This window comes from Blennius ocellaris, assembly GCF_963422515.1.
Source record: "Blennius ocellaris genome assembly, chromosome: 16".
Lineage (NCBI taxonomy): Eukaryota > Metazoa > Chordata > Actinopteri > Blenniiformes > Blenniidae > Blennius > Blennius ocellaris.
In genome coordinates, this window is record NC_137665.1 from 3766546 (window position 1) to 3791149 (window position 24604).

At 48.4% G+C, this 24604-nt stretch overlaps 1 protein-coding gene across 1 annotated transcript; it reads right to left on the bottom strand.

Annotated features, from left to right (window-relative positions):
• Positions 1-6153: 6153 nt before the first annotated feature.
• Positions 6154-24365, bottom strand: rnf216 (ring finger protein 216). The gene is made up of 17 exons (XM_080511219.1): positions 24324-24365; positions 23137-23270; positions 22891-23021; positions 20793-22142; positions 20624-20700; positions 20284-20392; positions 19268-19429; positions 18520-18631; positions 18234-18367; positions 16876-16926; positions 16448-16585; positions 16174-16322; positions 14580-14658; positions 9800-9897; positions 8086-8308; positions 7155-7224; positions 6154-7047 (listed from the first exon to the last, which is right to left on the bottom strand). Exons 2-17 carry the CDS (start codon positions 23201-23203, stop codon positions 6602-6604), a joined length of 3396 nt encoding a protein of 1131 aa, XP_080367345.1. The 5' UTR covers positions 23204-23270; positions 24324-24365; the 3' UTR covers positions 6154-6601.
• Between the last annotated feature and the right edge of the window lie 239 nt (positions 24366-24604).

The window sequence follows — 24604 nt, forward strand, 5'->3', positions numbered from 1 at the left end:
TTAGTATTTATGGTGTCTGAGCCGGTCTGGCGGAAGCGCGATTTAAAAAATGTTTTTTTTCTACACGATCCAGTCCGCGGAAGTGGTTCCGGTGCGATCGGATCCGGTAGAAACTCGATTCTCTGCGTCCGTCGGGCCGGGCTGTACGCGTTCAGGAAGAGGCCCGGCTTCCTGTGAGGACTGTGACGTAACCAGAGTGGATCTGATGGCGACGACGAAGCTTATGGAAGATGTAACGGATGGGCTCCACCCTCCCCTCGCTTTTCATCTCAACTTATAAGATATTCAAAATGTATTCCAGTTTTTGTTGTTCCCCCCCCCCCCCCCGTGTCGTTCTCGAGCTGTGGAGTCGGAGAGAACAGACGTAAACAAACTGGATGTTTACTGCACTCGCGTCTTATTGGAAAGAAGAGAAGTAAAGAAAAAAAAAAACACTCGCTGATGCACAGTTAGATTAACTTTCTATGTCCAAGGCACAGACATTATCATGGTTCAGTGTACAGTAGGTAGCAAGAGTAACTGGAGAGAAATGAGTTGTGTTTTTTTTTTATTTTTGAAAGCTGCTTTTTGATTCCCTCGACCAAACGTACACCTTTTCAGCCTTTACATAGACTTAAACCCTTCGAGACTGGATTAACTACGTATCATCTCGCGCACAAACTGGGAAACAAAAAAAAACAAAAAAACCCTGGAACTTGGTGCTACTCGCCTCGTAAACACGTCAAGCATCTCATTTTTATTTTTTTTCCCTTTTCTGCTGCGTCTCCGCCTCCCTGCACTCGAGAGCCTTGTCGCCCACCTTCTTCCTTTTGTGTTTGGTTTCAAGTCTCAACTTTCAGCCTTTCTACCGTTTTTTTGTTATTTGTTTTTCTGTCAACGGAGGAAATTCATCCTCTCGTTCGGGTTGAACTGGTTTTTTTTTTCTCATGCAGTCATGTAGCGCCCTCAGCTTCTGCCCTCTTTGATTCTCCACCCTTCTGCAGACATGGTTGTTTTTTTTTTAATCACAACTCTCACAGAAACCAACCTTTTTTCCTTTTGTTTTTTTAACAAAGATAATCTTTGCCCTGATTCATCGGGCTTCTCCTCCCATGTGGAAATCCTAGTCCTGAAGACTGACTGTAGTCGGTTGTTCCCCACACACAAATACATTTTGCATGAAGGGTTGAGAATCTCAAGCGAATGGAAGAAGTGTCTATGTTCTGAGGAACCAGCATCTCTGCGGTGACCCGGGACCGAGGCTCGAGACTAAACGGATGTGGAAGAGTAAACGTGTGGTAATGACTGTGCCTTACTCCACAAGTTTAAGGCAGTAGGAAAATAAATGAGTCCACATCTTTGCTTTGTATAACTGGAACTTCCTTTTGTATTATTATTTTGTATAATTTTTTTTGATATTGTGGATTAATCTCTCTTGTGCCATTTGGTTCACCCGAAATCCAACGACCAATAAAAGTGGGGTTTGGAACGCAACGCGTTTTGAGTGGGTTTTTTTTGTCTCGATCTAGTGAGTTAGAGGTGGAATGGTGGCAAACGTCAAGACCGTGAGATGGAACCGGACTCCAAGAGCCTCCAGTCGGGTCTGGCCATTCACATTTTAATAGATTTAATGAGGAACGCATCGGTGATATCGGCAATATGCCACAGTTATAGAATATTTGTCAACATTTCTCTCCATTTTGATTAAAATTGGCTTTATTTTTGGTACAAAATAGTTTTTTTTTTGCAAAAACGGACTTGCTTATAATTGTTCTCTAAAGTTGAGCTGGTTTCTGACCACGGTCCACTCCATGTGTCATCACACACACACACACACACACACACACACACACACACACACACACACACACACACACACACACACACACACTTTTTCCTGCCTCCTGAATGGAGCTTTTGTGCTGGAACATTTATTCTGGTGCCGAGACGAAGGCAAACCTTCCAAACCTTGCACCATTTGAAGTGGTAACGCACTGATGGAGCGCGCCCCCCCCTCGCCCCCCCTCCTGAAAAAAAGCAGGTCTTTAATCCATATACCCCCCCCCATGAGGTTTGCAGGTCCCAGAGGGACACCCAACATGGCAAAACAAACACACACCAGCCCCATTTAATCTCCTCCCCACTGCTACTTTGCCCCCCCCCCCCTCTCTCTCCCTCCCTTTTTCTCCTTTGAACGATTCTGCTGAAAAGATGAGTCACTCAAAATATGACCCAGATCCCAGGAATGGCTGCAGTGGTTTGTGGGTAAAGCGTCGGGCTGCAAGCAGAGCCGGGTGCTCCCCCCCCCCCTCCCCCCCTCGCTCTTCTCTGGGAACAAACGAACGGGTAGAGAGGTGGATGGATGGAGGAGGGAGGAGAAGCTGTGTGCAAAATGGCCGCCAACTCCACCCACCTCCCGTCCCGGCCAGCCACACTGTTACCATGGAAACAGCGGCTGCCAGAAGCAGAGAGGGCGTGTGTGTGTGTGTGTGTGTGGCATGAAACGGGCTAGAAATGTCAAAAACCTTCATTATATCCATAATGCCGGGGCCTTTAGAGGGGGTGGGGCAACACAAAGCTAGGAGGAGGAGGAGGAGGAGGAGGAAGGCAGCGTCTGCCTTTGATCACATCCGAGCTCATCACCGAGGAAACGGCACAAAGCTGCACTCTGCTGCAACCCTCCTCCTCTCGCATACATCCAGCTGCAGAGAGTATGTGTGTGTGTGTGGAGCGTCGGCCATCCGATCGCCAAATCACTCACGTGTCCGGTGGTTTGCGAGGCGACGGGTCACTGGGTCAGTCCGTAATCCCTCCAGGGGATGTGAAGCAGCGACGTAGGGGCTGCGAATCAGGACGAGCCTCACGGTTACAAATCGCCCGCCGGGGTCACTCCTGCACACGTTGGCCGGCCGGAACGGCAGCCCGCCGACATCCCCGCCTGTCGAAGCAAACCAGAACCAACCAATACACGTAATAACGTGTTGGGGGTACGAGCAGCTGCACCGTGGCCACAGTTGGTCTCATTAAAAATACACACGCTCATTAAAGATACACACAAACAATAACAGAGACAAACATACTAAAAAAAAAAAAAGAACTGTCGAGGGAGCGAACGCTGCCAGACGCCAGCAGAGGCAGGAGCCTGAACATGCCCTGAAACTGTGTTTATTTCGCATCACGAACCCGCTCCCGATCGGGGAAATTGACGTTTTCAAACCAACCGAAGGTGAAAGTATTACCTCGACGCGTAAGCGTATGAAGTTTGTCCCAGGACGGCGGCGTCTCTCTGCCTCGGCTGTCCCAGGAGACACGCGGGGGTCACGTCCGGTTCACACGTCCAGACCGAACAACGGCTGCAGTCGGCCTCATCAGAAGCCATTCAGGGCGGCGGCACCGGCGGTGAAAAGGCCGTGTTTGTTTGCAGGGGGCCTGAATGGAGGAAACGCCTCGTTTTGACACTTTTATATCTCGCAGCAGATAAGAGCAGGACAGGATGTGACTCCTGTGACTCTTTTCAAACACAATGACTGGAGTAAAGACCGCAGCGTTGCACACACGCAAGCCGTATTGAGTCTTGTACGCACAGTCTCTCTTCATTATCTTTACAATTCTGGATAAATCTTCCCGGCAAACAGTCTTGCAGGCACAAGCCTGATACCATTCAGCCTCCCAAATTGCTTCAAAGGTCGTGGAAGCATAGATTTTAGTCTCTATTAACACAATAACGTCACAGCTGCTGCAGATTTTTCAGCAACGTCCCAAAGGTGCCGAGCTGAACTGAGACCAGGCGACTGTGGGGGGAAATTTGAGTCCAGAAAACTTTGTGAACATTTTTATGTTAAATTTAACTTGTTTCATGAAAAAAAAAAAAAACAATACAGTACTATAAAAAAAATGAATGGGGAAAAACATGCCACCATCCTTCAATCTATTAAATACATGACATAAAGGGTAAATTAAATTACATTGTTTCCTAAATCTGTATTAAAAGTGCTGGTTAGACTAATGATGGCGTCTCGGCTCTGTGCCTCCTCCATTCAGCCTAATCACGTCTGGTAAGCCGCTTCATTGTTATTTGAATTAAATGAGTCATTAGCAGATAAATCTCTTTAATTCTATCCAACTGTAATCCATGACCCGTACGCCCGTCTGGATCGCCCTCGGGGTGTTTTCAAGGACTCGACGAGGAGGAAGGAGTCGGGTGGGATTTCTTGAGGGGGGGGGGGGGGATTTTGCTGGCAGTGACAGTCGGGGCGGACGGTCCGAGGTCAGGCCGTTGAAGGTCTTTATAGTAATCAGTGGGTTTTCAAGCGACCAGTGTCTTCCTGAACTTTGGCATCAAGAATATATTTTCTCAAACAGAACAAGACTAAGAAAACTTAACATTTTCTCTTGTCTGGACCGTTCTCTCTCAAACCGTGAAGGTGAATGAGTGTAAATCCATGTAGCTCACCAGCTTCCAACAAAAGTCACTGAAATCACCTTTCTAATCACACAATCTTGCAACAATATATATATATATATATAGAGAGAGAGAGAAATACTCTGAGTTTCTGCCGTGTGATTGGCTGATTTACTAACAAGTATTTGAAGTGACCAGCGACCAATCGCTCCACGTTTATTTCAACCCAAACCATGAGCTTTACTGTCGTAATAGAACCAGATTACATCAATCCAGCGGTTTGCTTAAGAGCTTAATCTGGTGACCATGACAACGACGATGGCCTGCAAACTTTGTCCCTATTGAATTGAGTGGACAGTTTAATCCTATAAGGGGTAATAATAAAACTCTCCATAGAGTCTAATCTGGCTAATCTTACTTACAGACGGACTATTTTTCAGTAACGGCAGTTTAACAGAACATCATTTTTTTAAGGTCATCGATGATTTCTTGCGGTTTAAACGTTGGTGGTTTTAGGATGGCATCGTCTCAACTCTCATTCATTTATCCAGCCTCTGAATGGGTGAAACTCAGGCCCCGTTTACACGACAACGAATACGAGTGTCTCCGCAAGACTTTCTTCACTTCACTTCTCTTCAACGGGGGGGGGGGGGGGGGGGGGGTCTGCAATTCCCAAAGTTTCAATCCGAAAACATTCTTTCCATGGTCGCTATTCCCTCCTGCTGAGATTGCCGGAGGCGATACTGTTACTGCGCATGCGCACATATCCCCTTCCCTCCGCTCATCCACTCGTAAACAAACATGGCGGCCCCGTCGTGGTGTTATTTGCGGTCTATATTCTAGTTTTATCGTCCATATCAGTAGTTTTATAGTTGAGACTCACCCCTGATAGCGTCCGCTGCGTCGTCAGTCCCCACGGACGTCGCGTTCTCTCCATTTTCTTCACGTGTATAGCGTATTTTTTCTCTGCTCACATAGGTGAGGTTTCATTAGAAAATCAAGCTACAGCGCCCTCCCTTGGCCCGGCAGACCAACTACACCAGGGTCTGTGTTGTTTAAACGGGGCAGAAGTATGACGCACTTTGAACTGAACCCTCAGTATTTCATCAATACTGCCCACTTTAACAGATGTACTCCATTTCTATTCGATCCCTAGAACAAATTGCAGTACGATTACATGTCCCGTCCTTGTTTGTGGCCTCGTGGCTCTATAACACCTTAATCATTCTGCTGTCCCAACATGACCCACCGCACCCTGCATAGAAGCGAACTGCTGACACTTTATTATTCATACTTTCATGCACCCTGTGGAGGCATCAAGTGGACCCGCGTCTATTTTAAAATGCAACACAGATAATTCGATTCATGACCGCCTGGCTGGTGTACGCTCAATCTGACTAAAGCCTCACGCTCCGTCTTCGGAGCCGCCGTGACGAAAGCCATTAGGCCCTCGAGGCCGACATGGAGGCTTCGCCACGCCGCGCTCCTTCTGTGTGTGTGTGTGTGTGTGTGTGCAGAAACATGCGGGTGTGTGACTGTGTGGCAAAGTGATTTGTCACACTCGCAGCACACTTGGACGAACAAAGAAGTCCCCCTCTCTCTCTCTCTCGGTAACATCACAAAGCCCGGCTGCCGCTGCGCCGCCATTGGTGGAGGGAAAACCGCTGCATGTAGCGATTGGCGGGCCGGGGGGGGGGGGGGGGTCAGTCTGCATGAGTCAGCCCAGTTTTCCCTGCACGGGGGAGGCGGAGGAGGGGAGGAGACGGAGGGACTCGCAGAGAAACAAGAACTTTTATTATATTTCCAAACAGTTTGTACAAAAAAATATCTTTAGAAAGTAGAAATAAATTCTCAAAAATTCTCAGCGGATGTTGAAACGGTTTGAACAAAACATGAGGAGAAAAAATGGGGGGGGTGGGGGGAAACAAGAAGAAAGTTCCAGTGGAGAGTCGTAGAACTAGTGAAGCCCCAGGTCTTGGGGGAGAAGGCAAAGTGTTCGAACGTGTTTTTCTTCTCTTCCGCTATAAATGCACTTATCATTTCAGTGTGTTCTGTCCTCAGGTCGGTAGCTACGGACACGGAATGAAAGGAAACGGGAACGATTGCAAAAAGTTTATCATGAAATGAAAAAGTGCAGCGACAAGCGGTTGTTTCGAGGACGTACACACACGGAACCGGGGTCAACACACTGGTGGTGTTGGGGGGGGGGGGGGGCATGTGCTAGAAGCGTCTGTCGTAGCGTTGCGCCGGCCCGTAGTGCATGGGAAGGTCCATCATGTCCATGTTGTGGAGGTGGTGGTAGTGATGGTGGTTGAACGGCGGGTTGTTGTGTTCCAGGTTGTGGTTGTTGTGGTGCGGCTGGTGGTGGTGGTGGTGGTGGTGATGGTGGTTGTTGTTGTTGTTGAGCGGGGGCAGGTGCTGCAGCGGGGGCACGTACGGCGCCGGGCGCAGCCGGGGTATGAGCAGCTGGAACATCCGGCCCTGCAGCGGTGGGGCCGGAGGGTAGCGGACGCGCGGCGGCACGAACAGCGGGGCCTGGACCGCCTGGGGGTGAGGGTGGGCCGGGACGTTGGCGTTGGCTGGGTGCTCGGGGGGCGGGCCGACGCGCGGCCGCTTGACTTCTGTGATGGGCTCCGGGGGCGGGCCCACCCTCTTACCTGAATTATCTGACAGCAGGAGAAGAAGAAGAAGAAAGTTAGCGGCTTCTTTTGGAGTCGGTTAAAGAAAAAGCGGCGAGGAGAGACAAAACAAGAGGAAACCAACACAAACTGACCTGCGGACTTCTTGTTCAGCTCTGCCTCGCCTTCCTTCTGAATCTCCTGAATGATTCGCTCGTCGTCTTGCTGCAGAGACACAAAGAGACGATGAGTCTCCTCTCCGCTGAGATTCTCTCAATCTGGAGACATTTTCTTGGTTTTAAAGAGTTTTTTTCCTTCATGCTTCTTCTACCAAACTACATCGTTGTCTTTGTGGAAGCGGGACATAAAATATCAACTTCATGTTTAGCCTTACATGTTTAAATGGCTTTTCCCCCTTTAAATTCAATTAAAGGATTGTCTAAATGAGTTTTTCCCGCCTTCCCTCTCTGCTTTACCAGACTTTAGACTTTACCAATGTGACCGGCGTCTCGGCTGAAATCGACGCAGCGCAGTAGAGAATCCACAATTCATTTCCACCTAATTTGTCTTTGTTGCCCAACGGTGTGATTTGCCTTCATTTTCACTACTTTACCACTTTCGGTTGGTAAGAGAAATGCCCCTCGTGAGTGTGTTACACCGAGCAAACTGCTGGGCTTTGGAAGATATCAAAGTTTTTGACGCCTCATTTTGAACAAATGCAATAAGCCGCAACTCCAATGCGTGTTCTTCGAAGAGAAATGTTGCTGCAAACGAGGGATTTCTCTGGAGGGATTTAGAACTCAACCTCCCTTCTCCTCCCCGCCAAGGACAAGAACAACCTTTTGAATAAAAGATAAGGCGGTGGCCGACCCCGTTTACCGGCTCCGGGGCGGCTCTGGTATCCGGCCCTCTTTTGGCATTTCCTCCAGGAGTTGCTCTTTTGCCAGCTCGGCTGTTTCTGCGGCGCCGCTGGAGGAGCTCCAGCTCATTAGCCGCTCGGAGGACTAATTGCCGCGTCGGGCTGCCAGTGATTCGGCGGCCATGTCGCAGTGTGCAAGAACCGTAGGAGGGAGGGAGGGAGCTCACCGTGGGGTCGGTCCAGAGGGAGCACTTGCGGCAGTGGCGGCAGGGGGCGCCGGGCGAGCGGGCGTGCTGGCAGAAGTGGTTGTAGCCGGTGATGGGCTCGCGGCAGAGGTAGCACATGTAGCTGCCGCAGCGGCACGACATCCGGTTGCAGCCCTCCGACTTCACCAGGCCCGTGCCGCACTTGACGCACTTCCTCACTCGGGCAGCCGTCATGCGCTCCTCGCTGCAGAGGAGAGGGAATTAAAAAAAAAAAAACATCAGGAAGATGCATAGTTTGAGATAACATAATGAAAATGAACAAAAACTAACAGGAAAACAAAATGCTGTGTTTAAGCCGTTCAGCGGCGTGGATTTTTCGCCCCGGGCGCTTGTGAACGCATCTTCCTAACATGTTTGGCGCCTGGTTGAGCAGGTGGGAGCGACGCCAGCATGTGTCCGGGATAATCTGAGTCTGGGTCCAGTATTTGTTTGAGATGAGATGCGTCGTCCGGCTTCAGCATCTTACAGCAACTAAGTCAAGTCAGATGACTTTGGAATCATTACGGACTTTATTCTGCTTCCCTGACGAAGCCGACTCGTCTCACTAAAAGGTTTTCGGTTGGGTGTGTTCAAGTCCAGCCGGTTTGATTTTTAAGCTATAATCACACGAAACAATTCATCTGAAAACAAAACATATGAATGTTGATGACAACCGCCGAAAAATCCTATTTTTCCGACAAGTACTAAAATGTGGAGTGTCCTGAAGTGTCGTTACGAAACCTTCAGTCCCGTCCTGTTAAAACCATCTGACCCCGGTGGGCTGATCTGTCTAGCAGGCGGCTTCCCGTCTCTTTCTGGAACCAGGAAGCGTCAGGAAGACGACCTGCTCATAACAGGAAGTCCTGCCCGCGGGCGGCGTGCAGGGCCAACAGGAAGCAGTCGGCCTCGCCGCTTCCTGGACCGTTGTCCGGGAAACCGAGCTGTTTAACCCAGCGTCCCCTCCTGTGGAAATCTAAATGGGCTTCGTAGGAACAGCTGGAGCGAGGTTTCCTTTTCATTTTTATACAAAAATGTACAAATAAAAAAAAAAAACCCTAAACTGTCGCCTATACATCTCCGTCTTACCGGCTCATTAAATCCTGGGACATTTGTGGTGCATCATTGGAGATTTGCCATCGTGGAGCAGCAGAAAGTGACTGAAACCACATTTTATTTTACAATGGTGTCGAATTGTTTTGCTACAAACAGTTCGGTGTCATATGGAGGTGGCTCACAACTTATTTGCACTCATTCAGGATATATCAAATATCTTGCATCAGGATCTTTATGTCAGTCAAGGCAGTTTATGTGTTTCAATAACGAGCTGGCAAATCTGCTCTCATTATAATAAACCAGCCAAATTGCCAGTGTACCTGGCTCTTAAAGGGAAAAAGAGACGGCAATCACGTATTTAATTGGTGCCACTCTCAAATCAGTTCTGATTTATTAAATGATTCGAGGTGGGTCACCTGCGTTACTCGGATTACTTGATGTAAAACTGGACACACCCAAACGCTCCTGCATCAGGACCTTGTGTGTTTTAACAAGACGAGCCTGTGAACGTGTCGATGGGCGAGCTGGTGTGGGAGGGGGCAGAGAGCTCTGAACGGGCTTCTCTGCGTCAATAAAAAAAAGGTCATTACATTGGGATGAGGCTCTCGAAACGACGAGTGAACGTGAGCAGACGTTGGCTTACAAGAGCACCCTCATGCGGATCTCGTCCCGCTCCAGGACCTGCTCACAGGTTTTCCCCACGTGCAGCTTCCACTGGACGTGGCACTTTCGGCAGCTCTCCTGAGGGAAAAGCAACAAAAAGCGGGATTAAAAAAAACCAAACAAAAAAACGAATTAGAGAGGGAAATGTGGCAAAGGGGGATGAGGGAGAACTGGCAGCCGTCATCGAGCATCATGGAATCCGTTCCTTGTGACATTTTTCAATGAACGAGTCGGGCTGCGGGTGGATGACGCTCTTTATGCTGCACCACACGGGGGGGTGGGGTGGGGTGGGGATGGGGGGTGTTGCAACAGACAAGGCGAGGTGTGGCTCGGCCTGCAAATGTGACTGCGGCGAGAGCACCTCGCCCGCCGCCTTCGCCGCGCCGTTGCCTAGAAACAGCGACACCGGCATCCGCCATCTCGCCATCTCTCAGCGAAAGGACACGCGGCCCAGCCGGCACCGTCGCACTCACACACACACACACACACACACACACACGAGGACTGTTAACCCTTTGCTGAGTGGTGTCACCATAAATATTTGAAGCATTCATATAATATTGAGAAGTGTGATGCAGCAGCGTGGGAGCCACGTCTCCACGGAGAACCCTCTGGTCTGACCCTGAGCTGTGGATAAAAGCTCACATTGAGTCATGAAACACCCCCCCCCCCCATATCCCCCCCCCCCTTATGACACGATTCAACTCTCTGTATAAATAAATGTATGCTTTTGTAGCTTCCCAATAGCTGCAGTAACAATATTCATTAAGACTGCTGGGAGGGTGAGGGTGTGTGTGTGTGTGTGTGTGTGTGTGTGCAGGGTCTGAACAGTGGGTGGGGATGGAGAAGCTCGAGCTCTTCGCCGACATTCGCAGCACTTTGAGAGTGAGAAGTGGTTAAATATTAAAGGTTTATGAAATTAAAATGAAGGTCAGGGTTTGGATACTTTCCATAAAGAACAGTGTCATGAGTGAATTATGAATTCATGACTCTTGATCCTGATCCATGAAGGAATCCACACGTGATAAACCAGCATGGCAGCAAGTAAAAGACAATAATGTCTTTGGTCGAGTCATTTCAGCAGAAAACTGAGCCTCGAGACAAATGGAGGAGCGGAGGTGAGCAGCGTGGACTTCGCGAGCCAGGAAGAGCCGGCTCACACAAAGACAGGGGGGCGAGAATGTGGGAGACGATCGCCCCCTAGCGGCGGCGGAGGAGGACGGCGGCATGACGGAAAGGGAAAGTGGCCATGTGTTGACTTGTGTGAGACCTGTTCGATGCGAAGTTGCAAAGCAGCGACACACCTGAGCTCTTATAGCGCGGCCAAAAATACAGCCGGTGACGTGGGAGCTGGACCTTGTGCTGGGGGGGGAGGGGGCGTGGCCTCATTTGAATAGCGTGGCTGTAAAATGTGGCAAAGGTGGCAAATGCACGCGGCACCAGCTCGACTAGGAAAGAAAACAACCGGGCTCTTCTTCCGCCAGCCTGAAACTCCCGTTCTCTCGGTGCTCCTCTCCTCCGGTCACGTCTCGCCTCGGTGGATCTTTTAGTTTCATCTGCTGCCGCGCGGCGTGCACGCTGCAGTGGCCCTTATAAGGCAGTGCAGGCTGCCTGCAAAGCTTCTGATTGGGGGGTTTGCGTCGAAGTGTGTGTGTGTGTGTGTGTGTGTGTGTGTGTGTGTGTGTGTGTGTGTGTGTGTGTGTGTGTGCACCAATGTGTCTTGATGTGTGTGTGGAGGGAGGTGGCCCGCTGCTGCAACCCAGTGCGACTGAAAAAAAAAAATCACATGACAATGGATCCGAGCCTGATGGTTCATGACACGAGGAAACGTCTGCATTTCTCTGCGACGCCTCGAATAACGGCCACTTTATCACACACCGAGAGCACCGGCCCCGGCTTCCAGTGGCCTACATTTCACATTCCCTCGGCTCCGTGAAGTAATCGCACTCGGGGCCGGGAGGAAGCGGGTCCAAGTGTCCTCATAACCACATGTGGAAGACATTAACATCTGGCGGTGTGTGTTTGTGCACATTGAGACAAGAGGCAGGGGAGGAAAGGGGGCAAGAAAGGGGGAACTGGAGGAAGTGGGGGAGGGGGATCTGGGTCAAACTCCATCTGAATCACAGTTTGAATTGGTAAGAGGAAGTGTGTCCGACCAGTAAGGGAGCAGCATGAGGGGCGTGGACAGTGCAGCCGGCCAATGAGGCGGCGCCGTGGCGGAAGGGCGGGCGTTGGGACTTAAGGAAATATGTCGGTTACATAATGAAGCTCCTCCCTGCCTTTGAGACCAAGCGCTCCATGGAGTCCGATGTACAGCAACTGTTTTCCACTCAAACTACCTTCAAATTAACTCATTAATTGAAAAAAAAAAAAAAAAAGCTATTGAAGGGATTTATAAAGACTTTCCAGCTTAAGTAGAATCTATCATTTGTGACATTCTTGTACCTGGGAGTGTGAGAAGTTAACCACACACACACTGATCTTAAAGAGGAAGCTGCTTCACGTCACACTCATCATATTGGACAAGGGCGTTTATGTTCCTATTTTTAATTAACGCTTCAACGTACGGACTCCTTCAGCTTGGCGTTTGGTTTCATGGTTTGCGCGCGGCGGTGAACAGCCATTGAGAAAGGAGTCGGTCCGGAGACATCTGGAGCGAGTCTGACTGGGTCTCTGGGTGTGGAGGAGCTTGTAATGGGGTGCAGCTGTGCCGAGACACTGCAGGGCAGCCACATACAAACCTCTGGCTCCACCTAGAGGCTTCGGGAGAGAATTGCAGCTCGCGTCGATCTTTGGATTTTGGATTCTGAAGAAGCTGACTTAATGCTGATCATTTTTAAATGCCTGTGCAACAATAGCAAGCTTGTATATCACGTGAACGTTTGGAATTCTGATGTTAAACTGAAAACGGATCAGCTAAACAACAATATCTCTAACTGTGAAAATAGACGATGTCCAGCAGTTAAGATAAGCTCCTTGGGTCACACAAACCGTGTGTGTGGGCTGAATGCGAGGTCGGCGTGCGTGAGCGAGACAGAATTCTTCCACAAAACAATAGAAATAATACACAAGAAGGCTGGAATGCCGGAGAGAGGCCGGTACCTTCAGAAATGGCAGCTATTTTGTCAGATCAACCGCGGAAAGGACCCCGTCTTTGTCACAAGTATCTCCACTCGGTACAGCAGGAGAATAATTAACTGCAGTTCTAAACTCACGGGTCTTCAAGTCCTCTGTAAATGATTCCACAACGGAAAACGACCAATAATGTTTGAACCTCAACAACAGAGCTGTTCACTGCCCTGATGCAGCGAATTAATTACTTCTCACCAGTCGTGAGAGCTAACGAAGGAGAAATATGTTAGATTTTGGAGTGATATATATATATATAATACAACCATTCATTATTTTCTAGGACACAATAAGGCCAGAAATGAAAACAGTCCCAGACCAAAGTTAATGGAGAACCGAACATGGAATGCCAGGGTGCCAGACAGTGAAAAATAGAAGGGCAATAACACAACCGCTTCTCTCTACTCCCTTTGAGGAATGTGGTGATAACTGTGTGTGTGTGTGTGTAAGTGTGTAAGTGTGTCTGTGTGTGTGTGTGTGTGTGTGTGTGTGCGTGTGGTCATGATTCGGGCAGCCTTGAGGCCTGAAACCTCAGAAAATCCTGATTTATGTGGCGGCCCACTCCACCTGGCAGACCACGCTTCTAGAACGACGTCTTATCAATATTTACAGGGTAATTTAAAATATGTCAACGCACAACTGGATACAGGTTTTGTGTAAGGTAAAATATATAAATAAATAAACCTTTGTAGTGACGGTGAGGATTCTGATCTAAAATATACGTTTCTGTCAAAGAGAAAGAACCTCGAGGACAGACCTCGTTTATAGTCTGTACTGCGTCTCATTGCACATCAGTCCATGGGGGGGGGCTCTGAGGGTAATCATCATATATCGCTATTGTGCGACGACAAAAAGGATTAAAACTTGAAATGGTGGCAGAGATTAGTCGAGACTTGCAGGAAATAAATGAAATTCAGTTGCACTGTCCTCACCGGGCATGACACCATGACACGGGTATGTGGGTGTGTGATTCAGTGTGTTGGCTTCGGCTAAAATCCACTGAAGGTTAGTTATGAAAAAGAGTTGCTGTGTGTGTGTGATTGGGCCAAATAATGGACGTTTTTTTGACTGGAATTCATGTGACAGCTCTGGCACACACACACACACACACACACACACACAGCAGCGCCTCCCCCTGCATTCCTCAGACAGAGGGAGGAGGCCCAGAGATAAACAGAGGCCGAGGTGGCGATCTCGCCAGATGGAACGGTTCATCATCCTCAAACGCTGCTCATCAATCTCTCCTGTCGCACCGATGTTGATTGGCCTCAGATTCATGTGTCTGTGTGTGTGTGTGTGTGTGTGTGCTGACATGATATATGCTGAAGTGGGTCCAGCACACGAGCCCTGCAGGTTTTCTGTGGCAATGCGCTGAATTATTCATGTTGCTCCAGTTCAATTCAAATCAACCCTCGCTCTCTCTGCTGTACATCACAACGGCGCTCTGACAAACAAATGTCGTGGCGATCCGTTGTCAGAACGTGCGTACAACGCTTACGGGTTCCGACTGTGAATAAAACCCGAACCCTCAGTTTTGTTTTTTTTGGAGCTGCAGCAGCAAAGGCCTCTCGCCGAGATCAAAGTGGAGGAAAAAAAAAAAAAAAAGACGAGACGGATTCAGCGGGACTGACCTTGCGGCATCGCGGGTTGGGGCAGCTGAACAGAGACATGTCTTTGTCCAGCAGGGCCGGGAAGTTGCAGAACGGACACCTGCGAAGTTCAGAGAGGAAGAGGAGGTCGAGGGGAGTGAAGGTGAGAGGAAATTTATGATACAGCTGTATCCGAGATCGCAGGAAACGCAGACGGGCGAATGTCACAGAGAGGCGAGACAGAGAAAGCCTGTTTTGTGCACAGATCCCCTCTATACCGACGCCTCGCACACTGGGACCCTGTTAAGAGGCCAGCGCCAAGTTTATTAAGTCACGTTTCTACAAAAAAAAAAAAAAAAAAAAGACTTTTACCAACAGCCAACACTGAGGGAGGAGAAAACTGTTCACAGGAACATGAAATCTATGAGTTTGATGTTTAATGATGGAAGATAAAGCTGCGATTGATTCCTTTATGTTCTAGTATTAACTGATCTGCATGGTTTTAGTCACACGTTACCAGGAAGATGTAGGAAACTGGTGGGAAACATATGATCCGAGTATATATATTATGCACAAGAAGAGTCTCCACCTGTACACTGTGTCTATAAGCGTCACTTCATTTTCCACGCGCGAGGAGGAATCGGTACCCAAAGCGTCTCGTGGCAACATGACGGTTCGATCAGCAGGTGGATCGCGGCGCCACCGAGTCATTTAACCTCGTGACTGGTTACGTCAACCATCTGTAAGTTTGATCGCGCAGTGATACAGCTTCACGTTCCATTTTTACTCAATGAGTGAAAAAACAAAAAAAAACAAAAAGCCTTTGATATCACCCGGAGAATCACGCTGGTGCTGCGTCGCAACTGTTCCCCGATGAGGGTCACCAAAGCAGAGCATGTTTGAATTGGCTCACGCTCACACCAGATGCCCTTCCTGCTGCTGTGGGGAGCCGGTGGGAGGCTGAGGTACCAGTTTCCCGGGGCCGATGATGGAACATCAACAACAAACATCATAGAGTTTCCCCAAGAAGAGCCAACCCAGACGCCTTCACTGGAAAAGCCACTCGGTTTCCAGTGATCTTCTGCAGACTGCCTTTCAGCTTGATGAGGATGTGCAGAGACGCACACACACTTCACCAGTGATCTCGCTAAACCCTTCAACCTGTTAACCGGCATTACAGATTACATGGTACATAAACCACCTAAGTTGCAGTGACTTGTGGTGCACGCAGGCACTTCTGTCATTTCTCTAACCTGTTCTTCTCACCACACAGTAAAGGAATTTCTGAAACAAAAAAAATGCACGCATGTATCTACACAAACACGCATGAATTTAAATAAAGATTCACAGCTGAAGCTGTCATTTACCCCACATAGGGCCTATATAGGTCAGTATCTGATTATCTGGACAAAAACTTTGTAATATTTGTATTTCCGTTTCATCGCTTTGGCCACGTTGTGTTTGCAGCGGAAGGTTTTGTGTGATTCTGTGATCTCGCTGCACTAAACCTGCCGCCTTCACCTCCGCCGGCGATCTTGCCGGGATTCCCCCGGTAAACGACACGACACGACTCGAGAGGTTTCCCGGCCTCGGTAAACAAACCCTGCGGAGTTCTCCGCAACGTCGACGGACGTACCTCACGAGTTCGTCGGCGCAGGTGGCGGCCACGGCCTCCTCCGCCTGCCTCTCGTAATATTTACACAGTATGTTCTCCGGTAGGACCTTCTCCAGCTCGCACACGGGGTAGGAGCACAGGCAGCCCGCCTCCATGCAGCTCAGCTCCGACTGCAACCACAGACACGGGGAGTGACTCGCAGAGAATCGCAGCCGGGGAACCATTTGCAACTTGTTTCGAATGTGGAATAAAATCAACAAAACAAAAACGAAACAGCAGGCCTATTGGTCTGTACCTTCCCGGAGCCAAACACGGCCTCCTGAGCGTATTTAACCAGGCACTCTTGACAGAAGAGGTGACCGTCCGAACACTGCGTCATCTTCTCGAACGCAAACTCCCCGTAGCAGCAGCCGCACTCGATCAGCTGACCGTCCTGCAACAGGAAGTCACACCGCCGCATGTCGTTTCAGCGCGGCAACATATTTCACACATAAACAAGCCTCTCAAAGGACGAAAACAACCTTTCGACTCTGTAAACTTTCCTAAAAAAACATTGTTCTTTCAGTGGTGAAGACACAGAATCTCAAACTTTTACCAAATGGCTACTTCGAGACCAATTATTGGCACCGCTGACGAAAACGCTGCACGCAGGCGGTAAACTTCTCCACAACACTTGAATGATGAAGTTTTCTTAAGTCTGGATGGAGAATTTCCATTTCTTACCTTCTTGTATTCGTCCTCATTCACTTGCAGCGCAAGAAGGAAGTCCTCGTGCTGGAGAAAGACGGAAAGGACACTGATAAACTCAGGCATGACGCTGAAGTGAGTGGCGGCCTTTCTGTGAATTTCATTAATATCAGCAGACTTGAAAAGACCCTCTTGGTATGTAGATTTTTTTTTTTTTATAAATTAGTCGCTAAAGACGGAAGTCGTGGCAAGATATACTTTCTTAAATTAAGTGAAAAATTACTTGTTTTTGGCTAATAAAGTCATTTTTGCTTAAAACAAAATTGTCCGCTAAGATTATTATTCTAGTTTTAAGATGATTATTTCTTTATTTTCTTATTAGCTAGAATGGTTTTGGCGTTGAGTATTAAAAACTAGTCATAAGTACTGTTTGGCTTAAAACAAGCATTTTTTTCTCATTTTAAGACGACTGACCAGCAATCAAAGGACCTGAACTGGTATTTCATAAGTCCAATCTTCTTATTTTAAGATTTGAAAATAATAACACGTGAAAAAAATACTTGTTTTGAGTCTAAAAATGCTATTTTCAAGACGCTGGGTCATATGGGGCTAGAATTATTTTCTTATTTTTGAAAATCTTGTCAAGTAAAATTTTCTTGTTCTGATGGCAGATCATCTTGCTTATTTTAAGTATTAATTTTCTTGTTTTGGTATATTTTTTTCAGAGGATTTTTTGCAGTACTGGGCTTTAAAAAAACTTTTTTGTTTTCTCTTCGAAAAAGCTTTGCCAACCTCCGCTCCAAATCATCCATAGGTGTGAATGTGTCAAACCATTTTTCCCCCCCCTTGTATTTGCCGTCTGATGGACGAACCACCCGTCTTCATCAATACTGAGTTGGGATTTGCTTTCGGCATTCGAGCCTTATTGATGGACGTGAACTCTGCAGGCGCGTATAAAATTAGCAGTCAATATTCGCGGAGTATTTAACGCCCATCTACAATCGGCAGACGGTGGATCCTTAAAATAAGACACGGTGCGATTCTCCTCATGCCGACGAGTTATCTGCCGACACCGTCAAAGTTTGACGGATGGTTCACCTGCGGAGCGACGGCGCTCAGTAAATGACCTGCAGATAATTCAGCGCCTCGCTGGCCGCCCTTTCACGTTCACACGGGGAGGAAGATTTATAAAGCCGAGCTTGGAATCCGAATAGCTGAACACCGGCCAGACGAAGCTTCGGCATTAAATGTAAAAAAGGCGGTCCGACGACCAGCTGGTGATGCGGAAATGTTCGCTGTGTGTGTGGTTTCAAACGCGAGCGGCGAAGCGTGGACGGATCATTACGACGCTCCCGCCCGCCACAGCGGCCTCGCCCGGGGCGAAGTGGTCGTACCTCTGCCCATTCCTTGGCCTTCTGCTGGTAGAAGGACAGCTCCTTCTGCACAGACGCCTCCAGGTTGCTGTACGTCCTGCAGTAACGGCGGTCGTTTTCCAAGAAATACATCCTCTTCTCCGCTTTTACCGAACCTGGTGGACATTGAAATGTTTTTCAGATTAGACCACGACAGACTCCACTCAAAGCCATGCTGTCGGGGCGAGTTTGTAACACAAAAAACATGCATAATGCAAGAGCTCTCTGTGATGATTACAGTCTGATCAGTGGAAACGAGCAAACTCACCATGCTCAAAATAAAAATCTATGTAGCATCGCTCTGAGGAGGTCCTGCTCCGCCGCCTCTTTCCTAAAGGATCACCTGATTCTTGCCACTTCTTCAGCGCTTCACATAAGGCCTGGAGGAGAGGACATGAAGGAGGAGTTAAAATAAACAACAACAACAAAAAAAAGCAACTCAACACAAAAATATCTCAACTATCACTCTCGACTCACCACATACTAAACTACTGCTTGTAGCCCTAACCATCGCCAAGAAAACCATACTCACAAACTGGAAATCAAAAAATAATATCAGTATACGTCAATGGAAAAATCTGCTGTCTGACTTTATTATTACGGAATCTCAGTCGACACTCTGGATTTATGACAATAGAACCTGAATTCTAAAACAAACTCATTCAATTTCACTTCTTTTTTCTTCTTTTGCTCCTTTCTATGTTACTATACAAGCTATTTCCTCTCTCCTCCATTTCCTCCATAAACATAACCAAGTCACACTTAGTATTTCATATACAAGCACGCACGCGCACACACACACACAAACACACGTTATGTAAATATTATTTGAGGTAGCACTTGTTTGTATTACTTTTGTATATAGAATGTATTGTTCATTTTCACACATCTTTGGAATTATTTGCTGTTTTGTATCGTTTATCTGCACTGCCTTAAATAAAAAAAATTAAAAAAAGGAAAAGCAGCTAAACCACGGTGGACAGAAAGAAAAATGAAGGTTATCGTAGCACCGCCACCTTGCGTGTGATTGCATAGTGTCCCTTCAGGGTGTTGAGGGCCCATTTGATGTCCTGACAGCTGAGCATCCGGAAGTCGGCCATGAGCAAGTCGGCGGCCTGCATCACCACTTCTGGGCCCACGGTGCTCAGCTTGCTGTAGTCGAACAAGTCTTCGGTCACCTGGACGATATATAGAAACGTGTGGATGAGCGGCGCGCCGGGACCACGGACGACAGACCACAAGCACTTCATTAGCTGAGACTCTATTAAAGCACTTTATGCTGATGAAGTGAAGTGAAACGGATCAAACTAAATTGTTTAAATGCTTCTACTAATAGTTTGAGTTCAGCTCAGAGTCATAATCCCGCCAGAGAGGAGAAAAAAGAAAAATAGAAAAGTGGAGCTTGACGGATGTGCTTATGCAATGGGAGGGGGGCTCTCCGATAATAATTAGTACACACACTTTACATAACTGCTTATTGTCCTGGCGTGGCCATTCAATACTGACCCACACTGCTTCAACTTACAGCTGAACAGGATTCATGTTTAGTTTTTCCTAGTTTTGCTTAAAAAAAAGAAGAAAAGAAAAAAAAGGGGGGGAATTATTGAAAATAATAAATCCAGTCCAATGCAATAAGTTTATGGAGATTAACCAAAGCTCTTGTAGGTTGAATTCGACTGTATATTTGAAGAGCGTGCAGATTGGGTACGTAGTGCAGCTGAGCTGCAGTTTGAGTGGATTATTTCTCATCACTATTAACGCGAGTTGACGTCGTTCAGAAAATGCTGTAGAAACACTTTAAGGTTTGTGGACAGACACAAGCCAGTGGCTTCATCCAGAACTTTACTTTTTTTTTTTTTTTATTGTGTTAAAGTTGTGTTTTTAACAAATGACCGAATTAAACAGGATGATTTGCCACTTCTCATTCTCAGATGTACTATAAAAGGGAACAATTGAGATAATTATCACATAACAACGTTATGTTAGGAGTAATCGATACCGACACACACACAAAAACAAAACAGATGTAAACCTCTGTCTCGGCGTCTCCAGACTCCAGCAGAATGCTGGTGGGAGCTGCTGTGGATGCTGCCGTCTCCCTCCTTGGATACTCGGGATTCTCCAGCAGCAGGTTACAGATACTACAAACAGAACGGCAGTGAGAAGCGTGAACATCACAGATCCAAGCACGGACAGATCACTCAGCAGCCCACGTGACCCCCCCCCCGGCAGCGCCGAAGACTCCAAATATCATTTAAATGGCAGCCGTAAAAACAAAAAGTCATCGCAAAACAAATAGATGTTACGCGAAATGTATATAGAGTATGACTCTGTATGCAGTTCTAGAGGAAGAAAAGGTAGAGGCTCATTACACATTCAAGTCTTTCACATTATTCTTTTGGATCAGTTCTGCTACATAGGCTTCTTGGACATCAGGGAAGAGGTCCATCTGTAGGGGGACAAGGAGTCGAGGAGGAACATGGATGAAGCCAGTCAATAAATCATATTTAAACAGAATAGTGAAGCAGGTGTGGTACTCACCACGCCGGTGATGAGGGATCGAACGAGGCGCTGCTCCGGCCTCTCGCGTGGCGCGGAAGGTCCGGGTCTCGCGTCCTCTATTTGGGGGATTTCCTCCGGCGCGGGGGGGACCGCAACCAGGACGGGGGCCGGGTTTCCGCTCCCGGCGCTGGCGGACAGCACGATGCGAGCCGGCCCCCGGTTGTGGGGGGCCGACGCCACGGGACCTGCTGGAGTTAGGGTGTTGAAGTTCACATTGAGCACTCTCAAGCTGAGGGTGCCGGCTTGAGGGACCGTGCCGGAGGGGCCGGTGTGCGACGGAGTGTTGGGAACGGCGTCTCCGGGAGCCTGGCTCCCCAGGATGATCCGGTGGCCCGCCTCCGGGGGGCCGAGTCTCTCGGGGGCGGCGGCTATTAGAACGGTGGCGGGGACCCTCTGTGTGACCTGAGGGGCCTGCGGGAGCTGGGCCGCGGCCTGGGCGGGGGCCTGGGCCAGCGGCTGCGGCTCAATCTGAATGAGGTTCCCCTGCATGTGATTGACGGTGACGGGCTGCAGGAGCACCTGGGGCCGGAACTGCGGCTGAGGCTGCGTTATGAGGGCGGAGGCCTGGACGCTGGGCTGCTGTGGGACAACCTCCTGCTTGATCCGGCCCGCCGGGTTGATGGGAGGCTGCGGTTGTGCGACTCCGCCGGCCAGAGGCTGCGTCGGCCTCCCGAGCTGAGGCTGCGTCCACGTGCGGGGCTGAGGATGTGCAGATGAAGTGCTGGCCTGAGGATTGTCCTGTGTTACACTACTTGTGGTCGCCCGGTCTCGAGTCTCCGCGCAGCAACTCGCTGCGGCGGCCGGACACGTCCTGTGCGAGGCGGCGGCCGAAGAGCTCGCCCGGTGCTCCATTGCTAATTGTCCTGAAGAGCCAAAGGGCGGCTGCGACAGTCCAGACGTGCTGGGCCGAGGCTGGAAGAGTCCCCGCGCCGGCGCTCTGGATGCGTCGGCGCGAGCCTGGGCATCGGTGGAGGTAGATGGGGCGTGGGCAGAACAAAGTGCATGGGGCTCCGCATTCTTATGTGCCGACGTACCTTCTTGCTGCGGGCCTGGATTAACTCTTGGCTGAGGCGGTGCGTGCGGGGAAGCGCCGGGCTGCGGCTGTGCGTGTCCCGATGTGCTCGGCCTCTCGGGCGCGTGTGCTCTCGTGGCCGGCTGGGGGCCCCTCGGGGCCCTGGCATCCCGGGAGGTAGAGGGGGCGGAGCCGGGGTCGCCTGTGGAATTACCGGAACTCGCGCTACTTCGACCCGCGGCGTCGACGAGGTTGCTCGAGGCCCCGTTCCACTTCGCCGCCGGACGAATCACATGCTTGCGTGCAGGAGTGACTCGCTGTGGGGAGAGTACGAGAGCAGAAGAATCCACACGTGAACACCGAGACTGTGGAACTTGTTGTGACTTGGGATTTTTCTAAAGCGCCTGACGGACAATTCTTGCTGGAAAACAGATGCAAAGTGTTTACGGAAGGTTTTGCATTTGTCAGATTAGTTCTCTGTTGTAAAAATGCATCCCAGGAGGAATCTTGTAGAAATCAAAGGCCCGTTTGTTTCCCACTGAAATTGTGACATTTTTGTGGGAATCAGCATTTGGGTTGAGAGAATTTTCTCAGAAATATGCTCAGGAATGACAAATCTTACTGGTTAGTTTTAATGTTTAACTTGAAGGATAAATCTACAACATTATCTTTAGTACTGCAGTTTCAATTCTAGCGACAGCTGAGATAATACGTAATTTCTACCATTTGGAAAAACTCCCCAAAAAACTGATAAGACTTCAACACACTTTCATCTTAGTGGTGCTTTTCATGTGCATTGACTGAATAGAAATCAAAGAATATTTTTCAACATCGAAGGAAAATATGCCATTTTAACAGTAAAACAAGATCCCAATGAAACACAGGAAACTGAATCCATTGAATTTACAGTAAATTATATTTAGTAGAGTAACTGTTTCGTATATTGACACTGGACTGGTAAATGAGATGGTTTTAATGTGGCTATCCATCATTTTTTTAAGCATTTTATGCTGGCATCCATATTATTCATGTTAAGCGAATGTATATATGTCACTTATCAATCACCTCCAATATGCTGATGTCGTCGTCATCTGCATCATCCGGGACTAAAACAGGACTGCCAGGCACCAGAGTCACAGGCTCTTCGTCGGAGTCGTCAGAGATGGTGATCAGCTCTCTCTGACGCGAACGGGAGCCTGCGGCGACACGAGACAGAATGTCACCGAGGCCATTTAGAGAGAGCGAAGCCGAAAGGGACGAGGAGCGAGAAAATGCCACCGTCGTGACAGAGACGGCGGGTTTGCGTCTCACCTTGGCTACGGTGGACGTTGAAGCTCGCCAGGTGAATGACTTCATCGTCGCTGCTTCCGTCTGCCATCGCGAATCGACGCTTACCAGCTTCCTGAATTAGCCCACACGCAGGTTCACTGGCCAATCAGTACCATCTAGTCCACACGCATGCATTAAAAACAAAAAAAACAAAAACATAACTGTATTTAGCACCATGTCAGGAGATATTACATTACGAGCAACATCATTCGGTCTCGATCTAACCTGAACCAAAAGTTGAAGCAAACATCCATCCAACTGTATAAAATCACTTTATTACAGAGATGAAAGGGCTGAAGACAAGCAAGTGCACACACGTATTCGTTATTACTTCCTGCTATATATCAAACAGGTTATGCTGCATAAGCAATACTAAAAAAAGAAAAAGAAAAAAAGTAGATTATTATCACAGGGTGGTTTCAGATTTGACTCTTCATGACACAAGGATAATCGGTATTCCCCTGAGATTCAACACATGGTTTCTTTATTGAACGATATACACGTCGAAACCGTCACAACGTGGAGGGTGGAACTGCTGCACACCCCGACATTATGACTAATCACCACCATAAGCATGTATCAATCAAACAGACCAGAGAGGAGGAATTTGAATACAGTGAACGACAAACACGAAGGAAAAAGCCTCAACTCAAAAAGGTTTACTTGATGCGTTAGTTTCTCCTCAACCGTGCGAGATGACAACCTCTGCATTAGTTTAAGCCCCCGGTGCACCGTGATCGGATTAAACGGGACGTATATATTAATACAAATTTGCATGCTTAAACAACATTTGCACGCGAACGCTGCGAGGAACTCCCAATGTTGTTACACGAGCTGCACACAAGCTCGCGCGACATCGTTCCACTTGACATTACACCGGAATCTGTGCAATTACTATGCAGTTTAACAAGGTCTAGTGAAAGAAAGAAAAAAAAGACAATAAACCGACCGTTTCCGCCCTCACAACACATAAAATCGCTGCCCTCGGCTAAGCTAGCGTCCATTAGCTCGGCTGCTAAGCTAGCCAGCAGGGTAACAAGTACTTCGCCGACTTCCATCGGGATTTTGAGCTTTAACGTTGCTTCCAGTCGACAATGCAGCGTGCGAGGGCGACGTATGAAAGAAAAAATTACAAAAAAAGGTACGTGCGTCAAAGCACGTAAGCTCACCCTCGCTGTGGACAACCAGGATTCACGCGTCTCAATCCGTGAATATCGAAACAAACTGCCAAAACAAGAAGAACGGCAACGAGCGTCACGTAAATGACGCGCACAGCGTGCGCGCGGGGGTTCTGGGAAACGTAGTCCACGGGACAGGCCTATAATGTATTGTATTTAAGCAGCGTAAAAACATACAAGCGGGGCTTGGAAACTTTGGCAAAGAGCAAGAAAGGTCTTTTTAAGCTCTATATTTACGGAAGCGTATCGCATTCACAGGAAAAAAACGACTC